The sequence below is a fragment of the Heliconius melpomene genome, chromosome 18 (genome assembly GCF_056956725.1).
Source record: "Heliconius melpomene rosina isolate 202511_hmr_F chromosome 18, ASM5695672v1, whole genome shotgun sequence".
Taxonomy (NCBI): Eukaryota; Metazoa; Arthropoda; class Insecta; order Lepidoptera; family Nymphalidae; genus Heliconius; species Heliconius melpomene.
Genome location: NC_140406.1, coordinates 4,780,815 through 4,803,147, shown reverse-complemented (window position 1 = coordinate 4,803,147; position 22,333 = coordinate 4,780,815). Strand labels below are relative to the sequence as shown.

At 31.2% G+C, this 22,333-nt stretch overlaps 3 protein-coding genes across 7 annotated transcripts in view; 1 reads left to right on the top strand and 2 right to left on the bottom strand.

The window, feature by feature from the left end:
- LOC146529314 (monocarboxylate transporter 10-like) overlaps nt 1-14,549 on the top strand; it is an 87,460-nt gene extending 72,911 nt beyond the window's left edge. For all 5 annotated transcript variants that reach the window (XM_085202349.1, XM_085202351.1, XM_085202350.1 and 2 more), the window contains 9 exons: nt 6,725-6,898; nt 10,544-10,703; nt 10,793-11,100; nt 11,448-11,669; nt 11,992-12,129; nt 12,538-12,664; nt 12,857-12,948; nt 13,196-13,416; nt 13,914-14,549. In XM_085202349.1, the coding sequence (XP_085058475.1) occupies nt 6,725-6,898; nt 10,544-10,703; nt 10,793-11,100; nt 11,448-11,669; nt 11,992-12,129; nt 12,538-12,664; nt 12,857-12,948; nt 13,196-13,416; nt 13,914-14,150 (1,679 nt within the window). In that variant the 3' untranslated portion in view covers nt 14,151-14,549. The remainder of the gene's footprint in view (nt 1-6,724; nt 6,899-10,543; nt 10,704-10,792; nt 11,101-11,447; nt 11,670-11,991; nt 12,130-12,537; nt 12,665-12,856; nt 12,949-13,195; nt 13,417-13,913) is intronic.
- A 319-nt stretch (nt 14,550-14,868) lies between these two features.
- On the bottom strand, nt 14,869-15,426 carry LOC146529313 (uncharacterized). The gene has a single exon (XM_085202356.1). The coding sequence runs from the start codon at nt 15,424-15,426 to the stop codon at nt 14,983-14,985; it is 444 nt and encodes a 147-aa protein (XP_085058482.1). The 3' UTR covers nt 14,869-14,982.
- LOC146529312 (uncharacterized) lies at nt 14,869-21,594 on the bottom strand. Its single transcript, XM_085202355.1, has 7 exons — nt 21,436-21,594; nt 21,109-21,188; nt 20,493-20,650; nt 17,969-18,040; nt 17,529-17,667; nt 16,505-16,623; nt 14,869-15,702 (listed from the first exon to the last, which is right to left on the bottom strand). The coding sequence occupies exons 1-7, from the start codon at nt 21,486-21,488 to the stop codon at nt 15,559-15,561; spliced, it is 765 nt and encodes a 254-aa protein (XP_085058481.1). The 5' UTR covers nt 21,489-21,594; the 3' UTR covers nt 14,869-15,558.
- Between the last annotated feature and the right edge of the window lie 739 nt (nt 21,595-22,333).

The following is a 22,333-nucleotide window of genomic DNA, read 5'->3' as shown; positions in this document are numbered from 1 at the left end:
AATTAAATATCTGCTCTCATATTACAATGATGCAAGCCTCTAATAAACAAATCATTATTTTCTCTCCTAAAAGTACGATGAGAAGCATAATACAAAACGTCACGTTGGTAGACAATATTAAAGAGACTTTAATTTTGAATGAAAATACAATACAATACAATAAAATATTAGGTCTACTAAGCATTTTCAGTACTTACTACCTTTTGTACACATATAGGTGTTTTGTACACACATACGTATGTATGAAATATACGTATATAAATATGTCAGTACAAAAATTTTACTTTCACTATAAAAGGAAAGTAATATTAGTATTCTATATAAATGTTTATTTTGTGCCATCATTTACGACCTCTAGAGGATGGTGGATTGGACATAATCCAATCTAGGATCTGTAAGTGTTAGTACAATAAGTTCTCAATGCGTCTGGAGAGTTGCCGAACTTAGTATGAAACGTCACTACACTTGTCATGTTAGAACTGATTAAAGTTAAACATTGGAATTTGTTTACTAATTCCACTAACTTAAAAGTAATAGGTTCTTATTGTAAATACATTTGTTTCCGACATGCAAAAGGATTGCTTATTTGTTTCATCAGAGGCCTAACCTCGATATTTGTACTTTTCCATTATCAATATTGACAATCGTGCTTATAGTAAATAGACTGAGTGGGTAAATCAAACAGCCTCGTACTCCCCAACAATGGGTAAGATAATTTTACCTCCTGTAAGAGAATTGGGGACATTTTTCACGAACAGAAGCTTTATAAATGTGAATATTTATACCGTTGAAGAAATTGAATTTTATGTCTTTGCCTGAATATAAATTATTGCCAATATCCAAAGTTTTATTTAACTTTCATTGAAATTTTATTTTGTTATGAATCTTTAGATTTTTTAATTAACTAAGTTATCGCTTTATTTGGTTTTTAGGTCATGTCATTCAGTTTTATTTAAGCATGTGGAACTGCATCACGTAAACCCATAAGTCCTACAATAATCAGGTCGATGATCATCTATGTTGAAAATATATACATCGTCACGAGTGACATTTGAACCCTCTGCAGTCACGAACTGAATGAATAAAACTAGTTTCTTTTTCTTACAGTTTTTTACTTTATACATAAAATTATTACCATATTTAGTAAATTATCCGTCCATATATTCCAGAAAATTTATTCATGAAAATCTAAATAATGTAGTCTTCGTAAATTTACTTACGTTTGCGGTTTTATAACTCGAAAACCAATCTCCAGGGGCCTGATGCCCCCTTGTTACATTTTATTTCACACAGAATAGGTCCAAATGGGATTCAGTTACACTCTCCTCGTAAAACTAACAGTCGATAAATATAACATAATGTGTCTTAAGTGTCGTGAAGAATCGATTATCGTATTTAATAGAGTCGTTATCTTTATATCTGGCGACGATTCCTTCGGCGACATTGCCGTCAAATGGGAGTTGAGGTGAAATAAATGTACTCACTCTTATATGTTATTTATAATTTTCTTCATAAAAATTAATAGTGCTTAGTGCACTTGACGTGTTTTTTTGTGATCTGGATAATGATAGAAATGTACAATGTGTATTTATTTCATATTACACCGTTATTTATTATAAATAATATTTATAAAATCGTTCAAACCAAGGCTGAAATATTCTTTATTTAATTAGGCTATTACAAGCCACTTTAGAATTGTTAAGTTATATAGAAATGTCATTAGCGTTAGTCCTAAAGGAAGCTTTTTTTTTTCTTCTTCTGTAATCTATTTTTATATTGGGACATTTTAAGTAATTCAAATATAAAAATATCAATCCCATCGTTCCCTGGAAGCTACCTAAAATGTAATCAAAAATATTAATGTCAAATATTAAATGAACTTGCATATTTTTCTACAACCTAAAAAAAGAAAATACAAATTGACGTATACGTGAACTACGAACACAAAAACACTGACGCGAACGAGACGAATCACCAAAGCTAACTGAGTGCATCCAAACAACGATAAGATGGATTGCCGATTATGACGCGTGTTTTTTACGTGATATTCGCAAAAAGCGCCAGACCGGCAAAAAGGCTAGTGTGGAGACGGGTGGCCGCCCGCCTAACTGCCAATCATCGGCAATCGTTTATTAGGATCGACGCGAGGCGTGAGGTCGATACAGCGGCTACGTGTACCACATCGACCTCACAGAACATTTATCATCTCAAAGGACGCTTAATATGTTCTGCCTTGGTGACAGCTCTCGTGATAAGCGATACACTGATATTCATTTTAGAATTTCCATCATAATACTGCTTGTGTTGGCTATTTGTGAGAACTAACGTCTAATAAATTAGTAGCTTCAACCATCTCGGACGGTTTAAATCGAAATTATTTTCTAGTTTCCTTTGATATGTTATCTAATTTTATTTATTATGTGCTTTACGATGTCGGTAACATTTTAATTATATAGCAATAACAATAAATCTTACTTCTCATGTCTATATATCAATCATAAAAAGTTATGAGCGCTTACTACCATTTATTATTTTATTTTCTAGTTATAATACAATTTATTATTTTGATATTGCAGAGCTTATATGTGTTTTATTTAAATATTTCCATAAAACAAGTCTTTTAGAACATTTGCATATATGTAGATACATAATTATGTTAAATTTAGAATTAATCATTACCTATTATGTGATAGACATTCTATAGGTACTTAATCTAATGCTCTATTATCTATTACTTTGTAAAATTATATTTTTTATAAATTTTTGTTTAGCGTCACACTGTATCCCGTAATGGAAATATTTCATTTGCTCGAGTGGGGAACGAACCCACAACCTGGCATACACTGGCCTCTATGACAATAATATCTATATTATTTTAATATAGTATCAAAACAAAGTCACCTACAAATGCAATACTAACATAATATATTCAAATAATATCATGAAAATATATTTCACTCCTTTGATTCACTTATAAGAATAAATTATAAATGAAGAACAGCCATTACCGGTATTTAAATTATATACAATAATAAATTAAAGTGACAAAATCAATGAAGTAAATACAATAGCGTATAACATGTAAGCAAGAATATAAGTAAATAAAGAAAGCAACAAAACTTGGCGCCAGAGATTCTCCATTTCCGACATACCACATTTTATTCTGTGAGAATGAGGCCTACAACCTACCAATGAATAGTGTCACAGACTACCAAAAGAATACGAGTCATTGAAAAATCATAACAAGGTATATAAATCAACGGATTCCCTTTGAGCTCCACTAAGCTGGCAGGATATTAAATACCCCATCACTTTCGAAAGTTTAAAACATCTAAAGATTTTATTTATACTTATATTTATCATATTGTCAAAACAAAACTATGATTAATTACTTGTTTTTTTATTTCCATAGATTTTCCGCTTTTGATAACCGATAGAACTTGTTTTTGAGATTTTTTTTGTAGTGTCTGAAATTGGGCTGTATGGTGGGCGGAAGAGTCAGTCAATCAGAGAAGAGAGAATCCGTTCTTTAATTTATTTAGTCTGGACAACAATAAATATTTTGAAATATAAATAATTCCCCCCGATTTCGGATTGGGGACTCAACCTGACAAAAATATTATTATAATTAAAAATTTTTTGAAGTGGACTGTATTAATTAAACATTAAATTTAAATCAAAACTGTTTCAAAACATATTATATAGATGACAGGCAAAAAAAAATTCTATTTCTTCACAAAAAAATTTTTTTGTATTGTTTAATTTTATATTGGTGATAACTTACTTTTTCTTTATAAAAGTCATCGTTCGATTTAGTTATTTAAAAAGAAATGATATAAAGAAAAAGCACACTCAAATATTTTTAAAGGTAAATTGTAACCTAGATTTTCCGTAAGTACAGGGACGAAAATTGTTAAAACATCCATAAAACGCCGGCGATGTCAACACCATGTGTTCCGTATCATAAAGATGGAGTTTACTGTTTGTCGAGTCCTGTTATACGTCTTGAGCTTATCACCAAGCAAATATTTTACTTTACTTACTTGAATTTGTTTATTAGGGTTTTATTATTTACTTTATTAGTATACATATAAGTTAATTATTAATGTATATTCTTATTTTTTTTGTGGTGGAGTGTGGAGTGGAGTGGTGGTAGAAGTGTTTTAACACTAAATTCCCAGGTCAACTCAGCCTACCCTGCTATGAGCGGAATATAAAAAAAATTTAAAATTCCATTACATTTTTATATATCCTCTAAAGAAAATATACTTTTATTACTTTTTGTAAGCCATTTACGCTCATTGCAGACTGTATATAACTTTTATAATTTCCAACACTAAATTAAACAAAGCTTTCGTTATTGCTATCAAGCGAAGATCTGTTAATAAGCTTTGTACCTATTTCATTAATTTAACTCTGTTTCGTCTGAAAATGTGAGTGCATGACATGATGGCTGCAACAGATAAACAAAGTCAAAACAAAGCCGTCATCAAACTGGTTGCTAGATTAACCATTGTCTAAGAGTTATTCTTCTCCATGTGTACTTTGTGGTGTCGACGAACTTCTCGACTCTATCATTGGAAACTTTTTCAATGATGTTTATCGAAGTCCCATACCAATAACACTTAAGTTATATTGTTATAAGAGAATGCGTTAGTGACGTCACTCTCCGATGGGCACTTTAAAACTTGCAAGACAATCTGGATTTATTTGACGTATGATGCTATGATCGATCAGCTTACTCTCCTCGCCTTCTTCATTTATATGGACGCAATTGAGATGACTTTGTAGATTAACATTATATGTATTATTTTTCTTATAGTCTTTAGTCTAGACTTTATGCATGGCACTCTGTAAATTAATGCTGGTTAAAGTTAATGAAGAATAAAACATGCATTGTAATACAAAGCTAGTTTAACTTACACAAAAATTATAAAATATGAGAGATATACTTAAACATTTTAAATTTTATGATGAACTAGCGGCTCGCCTGCGGCTTCGCCCGCTTCAACTTTACAATTAACGAAATTTATTTAATATTATTTAAGCGCATTTAGGTAAAACTCTTATACACTCAATTGTCAATTGACTCACATGTCAATTGATTTTAATTTAAATCTCTTGGATTTGCTTATTTACTGGTAAAAATTGTCGTAATTAGTAGAAAAATGATTAGTTATTTCATATCTATCAGGACCATACGTGCTCGCGTGTGTTTAACGCATTTTTTCTGCGTAATTTTTTTTTCCGAATTATATTAGGCTTTTATAGAGTAGTTAAAACTGTGGTTTCATTTAAAGTGGTGCTGACAATTCCACCCTGTATAAAGAACATAAATATAATTGATAAGGAAAACTTATATTAACACAAAATTTACAGTTATTGTTAATTTTCCATGTGATACATGTACCTGTATAAGTTATTTTTTTTAGATTGTCAAGATTTCAAATTTAATATTTATAATTTGGGAAAAATGTATATTAATACATTTTTTAAGCAAAATAATTAATTTATATTTGGTTCTAAATGCCCACTCGTAGTATAAAACACAGAGTTTAGTACAGCAAAAGAAAATGATTCATCAAAGTCCAAAGACACAAACGCGGTTCAATAATTATAAATCTTGAGTTAGAGCCAGCTGCTGTTATCTGCCTAATTAAAATTGTACTGTTTAATTAATTTACTATATTTATGTAATTTTTTTATATACTCCTCTAGGTATCTCGATTCTCGTAGTGGCATATTCACTTTGAGAAGTTTAACATGAGTGCTTACCGGCGGGATTCAACGTAACACGTAAACACTCTAGCAACCCTCAAAATAAAATCGATCCAAACGCCATAACGTATGTTCAATTAGTGAAGGCCTTTTTAGAAATACCTATAAACAAAAAAGTGAACATAATAATTAAAAAATACAGACACGTAGGGTATCTCAAAGTTATCTTAAATCATCGAGGGTTCCAATATACAGGCCTCTTTATACACATACCTACACGACGCTTGGATGATGCGATAATTAAAGACTTTTGGCAGTTAATGGCCATCCATCCTCCATTCCTTGTCGTGCCATGTAAAATGATTTAAATCTTCAAAGTTTATAGTACTTGCATAATTGCTTATTAAAAGTTGCGTTTATTAAACTATACCTAATGATATACGTTCGTATTATTTCACAGTCCTATAGTCGTATACGTGTTAAGTCATTTAATTAAATATTTTGTATAACCTTCAGCTCTATCTTCCATATTTTTAAAGGTCTAAACCGTCAATCGTGACCATAAGGAGGTTCTATAAGAAGTTACAATGCTAATTTAGCGCAATTCTATATCCGTCGGTTTTTATTAATTAACTTAATTATATGGAACTGGATATTTAAGAAACAGCGTTATATGTTTACAAAAAGTAACAAATGATACACATGTTTACTATATTTACTATAATATTAGTATACTTGCTATAATATTAAAAAACTCCATAGGATAGGTAGAGGGACCTAGTGCTAAGGACACCCCGCTCCCGAATCCGTTCCTCGATTTTTTTGAGGCATTGCGTGTTGTGTGGCGTAGCAGAGCAAAGAAATTAAAATATTAATAAATTATGACATAACAGACACATTCGTGCCCTTGTGCCGCTTCACTCGACGACAGAAAAGTTATGAAGATAAATATCTATTAATTATTACCTGGTTTAAACGAAATTAACTATAAATTATATTATTTCAGGATGTCTAGGCGCTATATCAGCAGGCGTCGCCCTGGCACTGTCTCCGGTGACGGTGGCCCTGTGTGTGCGCAAGTCGACCCGCGTGACGGCGGTAGTGGGCGGCCTGGTCGCCGCGCTCGGCTGTCTCTTCACATCCTTCGCTACACAGTTTCACCAACTATTTTTCAGTTACGGTAAGTTTTCTTGCCATTAAGGTAAAATCTTTTGACGTGATTATGACTAATAACTCTATGAACGCTGGCTGCACGCACGGAAAAGCGTGATTCATTGTCACCCGAGCTGAGCGTGCAAGCGAGAGCCATAAACAATAAAGAGGCACGATCGGCCAAAGCATTCACATCGTTACTTGTAAGTAATCTGTATAATTTACTCACCAAAAAATACAGAATTTTATGAATAAAAAGCCATATAATAAATAAATTATTTAATATGAAAATTGATTTGAAATATGACAAGGTGACGCATATTGTAATGTAATGTAATACAAATAATTCAGACTGTTAATTCCGTTCAGAACAGACTAAAATATCTGACAGCTCAATTTATTCTGCCACTTTCATATCCGACACCCGTTTAAGAACATCAAAGGTAGCCGTAATTGGCCCGACGAATAAATATACTGAATTCAATAAAGCGCACGTCCTCGGAGCTCGGACGTTGGACTGGAATACATCGCTTATTGATACCAGAGCATCTTGATGACAGTGCCGTGTTTATTTTATTGCAAAAAGCGATATATTTTTTATTTAAAAAATATCACTTTCACGCTCTATTACTATCCGCATGTAGCAGGGTAGGCAGTGAAAACTATAGTGTTAAGACATTCTGTTCCCCTTTTTCTACAAAAAAATTTAAGACATTGCGTATTGAGTAGCGGATCTCAACGCCGGGCTTTAGCCTTGGTGCCAAAGCGATTAAATGAAAATATTAATAAGTAATAATTCATTTCTCCAAGAGGGGATCGAACTCACAACCGTCGCCTTAGAGTCACACCCGGCTGCGTCGTATTTATTTATAAAAATGTAATAATATCATTTTTAAGGCTAATAAAATATTATTATACTTACTCCAAGTTCGAGCCAAGCAAATTTTACAGTTCACATGTTTCTATCTAATAATAGGTAGGTATAAATTTCTAGAGTCGTTATATTTAATGTTATAGTATAATATATTTTCACTTATTACACTTCAGCTAAGTTAAAATGTTAATAAAAGCCACTGTTTAATTCTTGAAATTATTTAGTAACAGAGAAGAATATATTGGTGAATATAAATTTTGAAAATAAACACCTAATAACTCATATATACAAAAACAAGAACTATTATTACAAAATATCCACAGAAAACTTATATTTTCTAGAAAAGTAGAAAACTTTATATTTCTATAATGCAAACCAATTTGAACTCATATTAGCGGAGAATTCGAGTCGTGCGATCTTATTCGCATTCTAACGCCTTCAAATGGCGCCGCCGCAAAAATAACGCAGTGTATTGCATAAATGCACGCGCTAAGCTCGCTATCCTCAAGGATAATACTGCAGCGACCAGCAGATATCGTATTTGCATTTAAATTGACTACGTTCATACTATTTGCTGGAACTAAGTCAATAAAACCAACCGCTGGTATATGTAAGTAGAGGCCGTCGTGGCATAGAGGCACAGGCATATGGTAACAGGTTCGATTCCCACTCGGAGAAATAAATTATTTATCATTCAGCAAGGCCTCGGCGAAAAGTGGGGAACGAGTGTCCCAACGCTAGGTAACTTCTGTCTACCCTGGTATATACGAGATACACCTTGAAGTTGATATATGTAATATTGGGCATAATATAAGTGAAAGAAACCATCAGACAAATTATATAACTTCCACATCGTTAAGTTAGGGACACATTATTTAATTCAGTATTTAGCTATAACATCGTTATCATTCGATATGTAAATTAGGATTAATGGATATTAAAAATTGCCTTAAAAATTATAAAGGTAAGTAGAGTTGTTACGAAGTTACATAAAATAAATAAATCATATGAGATTGTTAAAAAAGAAAAACACAAGGAGATGGGTATACGTGACGAAATTGTGTACTTTAGCTTTTCATACAAAAAAGATTTTCGTTTAAAAGTTTCGAAAGTGTCATGTAAACTCTAGTTTATTCTGCTCGCTAAAACAAGTGAAACGAAATCTTCTATCGACTTCCAATGCATTGCTAACAAATTCTATTTTGCTGAATCGACGTTTGAAACGTTTACGAATTTAAAGTACGTAAATGTGCAAACCGATTTCCCTTGAAATATATACAATCTACGACTTTATGCAGCTATAAGTAAAAACAGACCACACTTTTTATTTTATAGAGGAATTTGCAATTCTATGACGATCTTAATTGTCTAGACTCTAGAGCGTAAGAAGGAAGCCCATAAATGCTTTAAATACAACAGATACATTTAAAAAAATATACGCTACCAATTAAAATATAAAACATTCGTATAATTAATTTTAACCGACTTCTGTAAGAAAGATTATCAATTCGACTGTTTTTTTTTTAATTATTTGTTTTGTCCAGCCAAAAATATATATTTTTTAATTTTTACTATACTGTAGTATAGTTATATTTTATTCTATTTTTTACTATACGGTGAGTTGAATCAAATGTAAAACACGAATCATAAAACACATGAAACAATTTCTGGGTGGAGATAAGCGACGATGTCCTGAACCATTTCCTCTTCCGTGTATTGTCGCCTGCCCCAATTTTACTACACCGTTACTGCTAACAATTCAGTATTGGCATATTTATTAGAACAATTTGTTTTGCTAGTAAACGAGCAATGAAGTGAAGCTCTAATATATTTCTGTGTAAATCTGAATCTGTTCTAAATTGAAAGTCACTAGAATTAATGAAACAATTCATGTTTCAATATAAACGTGATTCCTCATCTATAATTATAATAAAATTCAAATTGAACAGAAATTTTCATATCTTTATATATATATATATATATATATATATATATATACTATACATATATTTTTTATTCCAAGTTCGGTGGTGGCTGTTCGATGATAATATTCATTTCGTTTCGATTTCTTTAAGATTAAAAATTTTGATAATTATATTTAGTATCTATATTGAAGTTTAAATAAAATAAAAAGTACTTACAAAGAACTTTATACAAGTAACAGAAATTAAAAATGTATTTCGTGTAGTTTTTGTTTTCCCATCTGTCTGTTTTTTTCCCAGCAATGGCAAAATGAAGTTTTACTCATGGTACTTTTCGTGATGAATAATTTTACTTTATAAGTAAATGTATAAAAATCTGCGATAATAATAAATATCAATTAAAATTTCCTATTTGAAAAACTATCACATCATCACATGTAAACATTTTTTGAAGTTTTTTTTAATTTTAAAATTTTAATAAACTCACAAGTCTGACGAAAACCATTAATATCAACGTATGAATATTTTACTCCATGTTTTTGATTGGATACTTTATTGGAAAGCATCAAAGTGAAAATCTGGAATGGAAAATATAGGTCAATATGTATTTGATTAAATTTATCGAACCTTAAACAAAACGAATACGTATTGCAGAGAACAAACTTGTTTACTCTAACACAAACAAATACATTATTTATACATAAAATTTGCCCACGTTATTTATTTATGGTTCCCAAAAATAAATATTCCAAATGGTACAATATAACTTCTTTTTAAAATTTTCACTGAGATTCAGGAATTTACTTTGCCAAGAGTGGAATTAAAAAGTTTTAAAAATCAACTTCTGTACGAGCTTTTCCTTTTCCTATAATTACAGGAACAGTTGTAGGCGTCGGGGTTGGTCTAACCCGGGACTGCTCGACGTTAATGGTCGCTCAGTACTTCAAAAGAAGACGCGAGCTGGTGGAGATCTTCATTGTAAGTGGCAGCGGTCTGGGTATAGCTGTAATGTCTACATTCATCAAAAGTGCAATCAGGTAAATATTATATTATTCAAAGGTTTGATTAATAAATAAGTTATTACATAAATATTTAAGCTTAAAATTATTTATAATGCTTATTTCAGAGCCATCGGATGGAGACTCGGGTTACAAGCAGTCACAGGAGTGGTTTTTGTTACTTTCATACTTGGAACTTTTTATCGGTCCGCCTCGCTGTACCATCCACAAAGACGTGCTATCCTACACCTTAAAAACCAGAATAAAATTAAGAGGAAAATGAAAGATAGAAACAAAGCTGATGACAGACAACCATTTTTCGATTTTTCTACCCTACGATCCAAAACTGTGAGAATCCTGCTGATGTCTACCGGTATATCGGCGTTTGGAATCAACACGCCAATATTTTATCTTGCTTATCATGCTGAAGAGGAAGGTAAATAGCGTCACTGTATTCATATAATCGACAATATCAATATCGTCGTGGGAGGCTGCAAACAAATAAACATTATAGCGACTCATCGATACTTTGATATTTCGATAGTTCAGTATTATATTAGCACAAAAGAATTTTCTTTTTATGATTCTTAAAATATATAAGTATAATATTTTTTGTATTTCTTAACTTTAAAAAAACGTAGTACTTTACTTTATATTCAGCTTTTTTTTCTAAATTATTAGCTATAATTTTATTTTGTTTAAAATGAAAAAAAATATAATTTATTAAAAATATGATTATTATATTAATTAATTATTTAAATTAAATATTTACTCTTCATTAAGGATTAGGAGATACAGCAGAATTGCTCCAAGCCTACCTAGGACTGGCCTGGGCAGTTGGTTGCGCAGCTTTCGGCTTGCTAGTTCGACAGAACTCTGCGGAGTGTCGCATAGCCCGGCAGTACCTCACCCAGGCTGCAGTGTTCGTGTGTGGACTGGCGACGATGGCTCTCACAGCTGTAGAGGGCTCTTATAGAGGCTACGTTATGTTTGCTTGGGTGTATGGTATGATTTAGTCATTTACATTTTTTAAGAAATGCAGGCTAAAATGTACTTAGATTTTTAGCTTAGTGTTCGTGGAATTAGGTATAGGTAAAGATATTATAGATCAGTTTCATTAAGGTGTTATAATAACAATCAGCTTTCTGCTGCAGGGTAGGCGGAGAGAACCTAGTGTTAAAACACTCCGTTCTTCGTTAAGGTGTTTACTATCTAAAATTTATAGTCTACCTACATACATAGCGTAGATGATCAATATATAGATTGTATGGTTTTTTTTTTAAATTTAAATAAAGCTTTTAAATAATAAGTTTTTTTAATTTTACAGGTATTTTCTGCGGCGGTTACCATTACTCACTAAAAATGTACACATACGAACGAGTTAGATCGCGCAACTTTGCTCGGACTTGGGGCTTCGTACAGTGCTCGCAGGCCGTACCAATCGCTATAGGGGTGCCGCTATCTGGTAAATCTGAACAGTTCTCACAGTATTTTTTATCAAATCACAGGCTTAAAGTTGAATTACTTAATTTGGAAGATATAATTAAATAGTTTTGCAACATAAAATTAAAAGAACCACAAAGATTGAGACTAGTCCTGGTACAGGGACACAAATGAAAAAGCTGTATTTTTATGTTATCATTGCTTTACGCTGTATATCGCATGTAGGAGGGTAGGCAGAGAGAACATAGTGTACAGGCTCTCTATACCCCACTTTCCCCCGGGAAAGTGTTACTAAAGCGAAGGAATGAAAATAATGCATTAGTTAGAATCGAATCCATTAAAAAATACTTTGTATTTACATTACAAGCACAAATATTGATTTAAAATAAATTTTAATAATAAATAATTATTAACATTAAAATATTTATAGGGTACATAAACGTGGGTTGCGGGGGCAAGGCGGGCTACTACTTCAGCTCGACGTGTTCTTTGATCGGCTCTCTATCTCTCTTCTGCATCGACCTCCACCGACGGAGCGTTGCACACAAACACACCAAGTAAGCATTCATATATTATATTGTTACTATTGGGTTAAAAATATTACTTTTAACAGGTGAAATATTATATTTCTTTGGTATTATTAAAATGAATTTAAAACTAACAGTAAAATGAGACCGTAAAAAAGGAATGACTCATAAAAACTTGTAACTGATGGTATTTAAATTGTTTAAATAAATTATTTTTTTCAGAGAAAACGGCGGTACGATAGGCTGTGAGACAGGGAGTGTGTCTCGTCGTGATCGTGAACCTCGCACTGCTACCGGCGCCGCCACCGCATTAGGTAAAGTATTATCACGTTTTAATGCCTTTTCAGTAGCTGAAGTACCTTTTTTTTAGGGAGTGTTAAGGCACTCCGTTTCCATTTTTCTACCAAATTACATGTACAGTTGAAAACATGAGATATTATATTTTTCTATTGGGAAAACCTTTTAATTAGATATAACCATTGATAACGTACTTATCTTATAATTAATACAACACACAAAATAAAAATAGGATAATATGTATTTATCTTAATAAATTCTAAGTTCTAGGAGCAGAATTAGTAGCACCAGGCCGAGCTGGACGAGATTTACTACTGGATAGCATCGGACCAGGCAGCCTTGGGTCACCACCTCCCAACCTCCCTCCGGAACTAACTTGCATCAGTGAGGAGGGAGGTCTAGACTTAGACTTAGATCTAGATATACCTGAACACTTGTTAGAGGAGCTGGACTGCGGTGGTGATTGTATCACTAGTTGTAATAAGGTATTAATATTACTTATATATTTGTTATGTAACTTAGAGAGTGAGAATGTGTAATAATGATGTGTACTGAAATTGAATATGTTAAAACATTAAAAAATATTTATATTAATCATTTTCATCAAAATTTAAATTAGCCATTATATATACAATTTTACCTTCACGCTTTATCCCCTATATAGTAAGGTAGGCAGAAAGAACATAATGCTAACCTTCGGTTCCTTCTCAGCTTAAATTCGAGACAGTGTGTTAAGTCAGTGAGCCGTTGCGTGGTTTTGCCAGAGCTACGAAATGAAAATAGTTGAAATAATTCTTCTTCAACAATTCCCCCGAATGGGATCGAACTCACGACACCCGTCTTCATCTATCAATGAAACGTTTTCTAACTGTGCCACGACCTTATTATTAACGAATGATATTTGATAGAGTTTGGTTTATTTTAATACATTTTTTATATTGATAATAAACGTTAAATACTAATAATTTAAAACTATTTACAGGTTGAGAACTACTTAATGCTAAGTGAATATGAAAACAACCTAATCGCTGAGCTCCCGAACTTGAATGAACGTCGCGGACGACGTTGGTCCATCGTCGTTAACTCGAACTCCCCGCAACCCTCAACGATCCAAGATACCCAAAATGCTAGTCCAGAACATAGAAACTCGATAAAATGGAAGAAAAAGTGCCATACAAATAACAGACTGATAACAGTGATCAATGAAGCGTCGTTATAAACAATCAGTGAAAAATTTAAAATGAAATTCTTTAAATATTATACTTAACCGCATATATTTAGAATTATACATTTTTGGAAACCCGACCTCTTGTTCCATTTCACCTATCCGTTGACCACTGTCGACTGTAAAGTATTCAAAAGGTCGAACGAATAAACTAGTCTAAATTCTAAATATACTCGATTAAACCGATTAAAGAATTTCATTTAAAATGTCTAAAAATCGGGAAAATCAAAGATGTTATTAACTAGTGAAAATAAATTTGAGACAATAAATAGAAATAACCCGTAGTGTACCAATGATCTATTTAACCTCATAATTTATTTGTCGTGTGTGTATAGTAAGTAGCATTTGTGTATTAATCGATATTATTTATTAAATTATTATTAAAATTCTCAATGTTTACTTTTTTTATTTCACTTTACATTATGTCTATTTACACATTGATTTCACGAAGTACAGTAATAAAAATTATTTTAAATAATATAATTTCAGAATAATTTAGAATCATAATTTCAGCCGCACGCAATGTCTTGAAAATAGTATTGAATGCGGGGAACGGAGAGTCTAAACTATTAGGTCCTCTGTCTACCCTCTTACATTCGTAATGCTGTATGAAACTAAAAGAATCTAAAATGGCTATAGATTCAATGTGAAGTAGTCAATTTATTAAATTATTTGCTCTGCTTTCATGAAGGGGACTCAAATGAAACAAAAGTTACAAGAGGGTAATTAAATATATTGACCTTCTGTTACCTATACTTATAATAATAATAATTCGTAAAACTAGCGAATACAATACTGGACAAAAATATTTAAAAACATACATATATTATAATCTTTGTGGGGTTACAATATCTTCTAGGAATTGGGCAAAACAGCGCATCGCTTGCAAGAGAGCGGCTAGCAGTATGGATAGGGACAGACTCACCAGCTTTTGACTCTCAGATTTAACAATTTCGTTGTTATTAACAGGAACTAAACAATTGCTCGTATCACTAACAGTCGTATTGACATACGCATTTGTACCAACTTCGCACTCTATGGAATCACTATCACTGTCACTATCGTAAATATTTATCACAATGAAATTAGAATCTATCACATCATGTTGCTCCGTCAGGTTCGCATTAACATTAGAACAACTAGGAATTTCATTCCAACGCACAGCACTTTGATTATTATTTGTTAGGCACTTCTCATTATTGGCTACATTACTATCACTAACTTGCTTGTAAACATATCGCATGGATTCATCATTTTCTCCAGACGACATTCCGCTATCGTTATCTAATATACTTTTTAATGGAGAAGTATGATTGGAACTGTTTTCATTATAACTAGATTTTGTTTTGCCAAAGCTTCCGTAGCTCGCGTGTACCGTGCCTTTGGGAGGCACGGCCTCGGGTCAGGAGATCTTGCCACAAGCGATGTTTCCAGTTATAACTATAGTATTCGATATAAGCTCCTGGTTCAATATACTGTCAACGTCGGCAAGTGACGCATTGTTCAAAGAACAAGCGTCGTCAAGTAATAATTCTGAACGCAAGCCCTGAAATGTAAAATACTATTAAAAAAAATTCAAAAACAAAACCTCAGTTTTTGGCTTTGGCTTTGAGATGGATTTTTTGATAGAATACATGACCCTCTATTCGTGTAAGTATGTTCGTATAACAAAAATTATATCAAATTACATTAAGACTTAAATTGAAATAGACTCATAAAGTGTCTATTGAAATAGACACTTTAATTTAAATTTAAACCTTTTAAGGTGATCTATAAAATATATAATTGTATATTGTGAGTGGACCATTCCAAAAGGCGCAGGTTCGAGTCCCGCTACATTAAAATTTTAATACGGTTCCTAAAACAATTATCTTTTCTCAATGTGAAATAACACTTTAAGAAATGTTAAAATAGATTGGAACGTTCTTGAAAAGCATTTAGAAAACCCAAACGCAATGTATTGCGTCGGCTCGTTGAACAATTGTTGCAATCATTACAGAATCATGTCGCTATCTCCCAATCTACTGCTATAATAAAGACGTGCCGACTACCGTTACATAAAACTGTAAAAACTTTTTTACATCACACACTATAATCACAAATACTATTTATTCCATTGATCAATATGAAAGAAAAAATACCACGAACACACAGATGTTTCTACTTATTTTGTACAAATAAATAGAAATCATCTGTCTGCCAGTGATTGCGAAAATTCACAGTATGGCAATAATTAGTAGACTTTTCTGTAAATATTTCTAATAATAAAACACTTACAAAAAAATTATAGGAAAGCTATTATAAAAAGTTATCAAAAGTGCAATTTGATAAAAGAAAGAATTGAATACCTCAGAAAAATATTCGTAATCCTTTTCAAATGACAATATGAATACACAGAATATTCCCGTAAGGATATAGCTACAAAGGGAAGTGACGACGTGACACACATAGACGCCTCTCGAGCCATCTGAAAAAAAAAGAAAATAACAATAAGTGAGCGTGACACAGCGAGACTGCTTGTGAATGGGTTCGATTCCTATTCGAGGGAATGGGTTATTATTTTGCGCTGGTAACAAAGCGCGGCGTTGAGTTCCCAATTTCTAAAAGCATTGTTTTCAAACTTGGATGATACGTGGGTAAAGGAATGTCTTAGCACTAAATATCTTTCTTACTCTGCTATATGCGGGATACAGCGTGAAATTAAAAAGAAACAATCATTGGTTTTTGTAACGACGTAACGTATTGACGTTATGTTGCAAAATAAATGGGCAATTATGTTACCATTTTTGTTATTCAACGCCTTGGACTAGCTTTATAATATTATATCAAACTAATGATCGTGCCTTGCCTCCCTCCCTAGATTAAATAATATTTTATTAATATTTTATGAACAAACTTGTGGCCGCCTGTGACCTCTTTTGCGTAGACCCTAAAATTAAAAATTTCTGTTTCCATAGGAATTTTGGGATTTTTTTTCTCAAATCGACCTCAGGGTAGAGCGGTCAGCGTTTTACAAATACGGGCTTAGGCCCGTGCATCCCTACAATCACCAAAGGGCCCGCATAACAAATTTGAGTGTCCTGTGCATAGACCGTAGTAAGTAATAATCGTAATTTAGTAGTCATTCAGCAATAGAATAGTTTTGATATACTACCCGTGTATATAAAAGATATAATATAAAAAAATATCGTTCCTAGAGTTCCTATAAATCATAATAATGTAAATGATACCCATAACAAAAGGGGTATCCCATATAAATCACTAGTAATTAATAATTATATAGTAAGTAACAGACAGATAAAAATAAATACTTATTATTATATAAGTTAAGTAACCGCAATCGTTGTGAAAGGAAAATTCTAAGAATATTACCTTCAGGCAAAAATGAAGACACTGTGCCAAATATCGCCATTACAACTAGAATGGGGAAGCTCACGTTTGCAAGGCATTGCCTAAGTATCGTTAATCTTTTATCATAGAATAGTGTGCAAATATATGTGGTTACGATGCACTGAAAAAAAAACGGAAAATTGCACACATTAAGTTAAGACACTACATGGTTACAATATAAATATGTTTTGTATGTAAATAAAAAATATAATAGAAAAATTTTTTCGGAATAAATATTATAAGCAATAATATACTGTTTAATATTTATTCTTTACTAATAAATAATTTAATTAGTAAAGAACCTCTCTAGCCCTCTCGGCCCACTCTATATGTGGGTTAAAGTATGGGAGAAGGATCTGCAGTATTTTATACATGTCTTTCTCTCATCTGAACTTCGATAGGTACTTATTAATAAGAGTTACCTGAACCCACATGTACAAAGTTCCAAACCCACATATAAATATATTTAGTGCTCGCAGGCATTGTTCGTCTACCTGAAAAAAAAATATTATAGTATAGTCTCAGAATAGGTAAATAAAGAGGGTTATCTTTCGCTTATATCAGGAGTTAAGAAGAAAACTAAAAAAATTGTAATAATAATAAAGGTTTTAAGTAAGTAGGTGCTTTATATTAAAATCTATCATTAAATATTAATTGCTATAATTTCAGAGTATTTATAACAGTAAAATTTCATTTAATTTACATTAAATAAACATAATTTTCAATTTAAACCCAATGTTCTAGTTCTCTTTATAAGTAACCGAAAAGAGAGGGCCGTTTCAAGGTGAAGTATTACGCTCGAGTTGGTTTCATTCACTGACGCGCTTAATATAAGGCGGTATGAAATATGAATAAAAATAATAATATCAAAATAATATTATTTTGTAATTTAATTAAGCTTCAAAAAAAGATATATCTAAAACAGCTACAAAGAGACTTCAATAGCAATCTTTATTAATATAAAGAAGTCTCTTTGTAAATAAAGATTTTGTTTTGTTTTGCTGTTGATACATATTTTTTTGAAGAAAATAATTATGTGTATCTTGCAATTAGAATATATTTATATTAATAAAGATTGATATTAAAGTCTCTTTGTTTATAAATATCCAAAAATATGTCATAAATATTCGAATTGCAAGATACACATATTATTTTCTTGATTATTAGGTATATTTAAAATTGATATGATTAAAAATTCATATAATAAAAAAAACAATTTTGTTCAATATTATACAAAGAACAACATGTTGAAAGGAGAGCTCAGAGAAGTGCCCGAAATTAGCTCTCCCAAGTTTAACTTTAAGAGTCCCATTCGGAATACCATTAACAAAAACTTTCGTCTCTCCTTCTCTATCTAAAGAAACTAAGTTGTCATACTGCTATCGCCTTTGTAATACTGTAATTTTGAATTTGAACAGGCCAAACAGGCCAAAATCTAATAAAAGATTATAGAGAACATCTTTTTTTTACATAAGTAATTACCTAAATGTGTAATACTCACATACATGCAACATGTGTTTTTACCATCTGATAGTTAATAATAATTAAAGTTGTTATTAATTATAGATTATAACATTACAAGCAAAGTGGTTAGTTGCAAAAGCTATATTAACTATTAACCTCAATACCATAACAGATGTAAGAAGCAATGTGAAAGTATGAATTATTCAATATGTCATAATTTGCTACATATATTCTTTATTCAAGTAGACTATATATCCTAAGATTTTTAATATAATAAAGTAGCTCCATTCAATATATAACTATTAAGTTAGATTTTAATATGAATGACTCACGCCAAAAGTTACGTAGATATGGAACAAGCATTTATGTCTTCCGTCTACCCCTTAATTGGTCATATCAATTACTGTAAGCCGTTGACGCCCTCGGCACGTCATACCTGACTGCAAACGCAGCAGTTGTAAACTAAATTCCTACTAGGAAAGTGATTTTTTATTCATTTGCTTTTTTTTCCATAGAATTTAACACGCAATGTTTCGAAAATTGTGCGGGAAGTCGGAAATAGATTATCTTAACGTATACTTTACGTTACGTCTCCTCAGCCTAACTTTAAAAAAAAATACTGTACACCGATGATGATATAAATTTTCATGCTACAAGTTTTCTCTTTAAATAAAAAATGAACTATATGACATAGAAAATATTTTATATAAAATATTTGATAAGATTCAAATGTATTTGGCAACAACAATAACATCATTCTTTTTTAAAAAAATAAAAATCAATAACAAGTGCAATTAAACTAACTAAATGTTTAATTTAACTAACCAAATACTTTATATAAATATTAAATAACTTGATTTGATCAATCTTGGAATTTTTAAAATTCAAAAGATAAATGTATATTTGTCTGATGTGTTGTATTCATGCATCTGAACGGAATTGGAAGCCAGTGCTGTGTTGCAACACATCAGTCTTTGTATTTTTAAGCGCTGATAGTTTTTAGCATAGCACTCATGCTGTTTAATAAGACATTGCATGCATTGCATGCTGAGTGGCAGATCCAACTGTGCAAATTAATTTCCTCGAGTGGGAATGGAACCGACAACCATTGGCTTACAGTCACATTCTTGTGCCCATGTACCACAATGGCCTCTCATATCCTTAATCAGAATTAGATAACTATTGAAAAAATATTGAAATTGCATGACTTAAAGCCGCAGCTGTGTTGACACAATATATTATCAAAAAGCTAGATGTTGCAACATATTGTTAAAGCTAGATGTTACATCAAACACTTGTTATCATGCCCAACAAATATGAAATCATCAATTGTTTTTCCAAACAACAAAGTTTGCTGGTAGAGAATGTTGTCTTGTACTTTAAGCCTGTCTTTTGTACATTTATTATTTATAAATGTGTGTAATAAAGAATAAATAAATAAACCTTAACACAGCTAGCCAATCTTATGTTTACTATCCTTACCTTAAATAGAAACAAAAAGTAGTAGACAAGAAAACCCAATGACAAGAATGAGGCTGAGAAACAAGATATCCTATTGGCAAAGGAGGTCACATTTGGATTTTGAGTTAATGATCCTAGTATGTGAATTTGCTGGTATCTGTCATATATGATTTTGCCAGCTGAAAAAATTTTTGGTTAACACAATTACACATAATATTGTTAAAAATCATTTAAGAAGACAATGGATTATTCATAATTATAATAAAATATATTTTGTATATTCCATTCTCTCCTTGTCTAACAACATTTTCATTAGTATTCAAAGCTTGATAATATAATCCAAAATAAAAGGTTTGATAAATGTCCTGGTTATATAAAATATTGTATCATATATGTGTAGTTATTTATGTTATATTTTAGTCCCATAATGCAACATGTAAAATAATTTGTTAATATAATAATAAATATCACAGCATGACAAATAGATGAATGAAAAAACTAAGAGTTTTAGTGATATTCATACAATATTCTAAATATATGAATATGAAACGTTAATAAATATAAATAGCTTAATATTTTGTATTATAAAAGAAAATTGAATATTTGTTTTGTTAAATATTCCATTTGTTTCTCTTACCCAAAGCTCCACTCCCAATATACATAAAGGCCAAACCGGTATCAAAAAAGTTTACTTCATGAACAATTTGAGAACAAAGGCTGAAAAAAAATGTAAATGAAAATAAAAACAAAACAAACTTAATGTACTGTAAAAAGTGAAAGGAGAACGTTATAGAGAGTAAAAGGTAATAATTTCAAACCACATACACTACCATAGGTTGATAAAATGAGTGTAATCTAATAATATTATTGTTTCAAATTAAGCAAAAACAAAAATAGTATAATTTATTTTACTGCATTATATATGTACGTATAAATATATTATCGATTAACAAAAACAACTCACGACAAAATATAAGTTGATGATAATACAATAAGCGCACATTTAAAAATTATCATATTAAGCACAAATGAAACTTAGATTAACAAAATCCAATTACTGCAAAATGTACACACAACACAACCATTCAGACGTCAATATAATTCTGTCAGCATCTGTCAGTGTCATACTTTCAGTTTCACATTTCAATTCAAGGTCCACAACTACAAGACCACAACTTTTTATATAGTGTTACATTATAACAAAATATATGATTAATATTTTGTACAAAAAATATACATTTTATTTATTTATAAAATGTAAGTAAAATTTATACTGTATATGTAATTTTTATACACTATTTCCCCACAAAATTAAAAAAATAAAATCAAATTTGATGCATAATTCAAAAGAATCCAGATTTCGGTGGAAAGTGGGGAATGGAGTGTCTTAATAATAAGTTCCCTCTGCTTACCCTCCTGTTTGCGGGATACAGCGTGAAGCTGATTTAATTTAATTGTTAGTTTAAAAGAAACGCATTAAAAAAACAAATCTTTCTGTGTTTCTAAATTATTAATATCTTTTAAAAATGTATATAAAAATAATTTTTTATCAAGAATTTACGCTGTTATAAATAATAAAAAAGTTATTTTTTACTGTGCAATATTATAGACATGGCATATATGTATATAACTATATACTCTTTATTACGCGGTGAAATAAAAAAAATGAATATTTAAACGTTTAATGTTAATAGTCAAACAGATCACGCTGCTAAATGTATAAATTAAAATAATATATAGTGTATATCGTAAATAATAATAGGTGATTTTTAATAATATAACGTCTACAAAATATAGCGGTTGCAAACATTTTTAGTTATGACCACAGAACACATTTACTCAGTTATGACTTATGATTTTCT

Excerpts from the sequence above, each read along its gene's own strand:
- LOC146529313 (XM_085202356.1), bottom strand. The coding sequence starts at position 15,426 with ATGTCGTCTGGAGAAAATGATGAATCCATGCGATATGTTTACAAGCAA.
- LOC146529312 (XM_085202355.1), bottom strand. The coding sequence starts at position 21,488 with ATGATAATTTTTAAATGTGCGCTTATTGTATTATCATCAACTTATATT. Across the intron at positions 20,651-21,108 it reads TATTGGGAGTGGAGCTTTGG|CTGGCAAAATCATATATGAC; the intron begins GTAAGAGAAACA and ends AAATTTTTTCAG. Across the intron at positions 16,624-17,528 it reads GTCTTCATTTTTGCCTGAAG|ATGGCTCGAGAGGCGTCTAT; the intron begins GTAATATTCTTA and ends TTTTTTTTTCAG.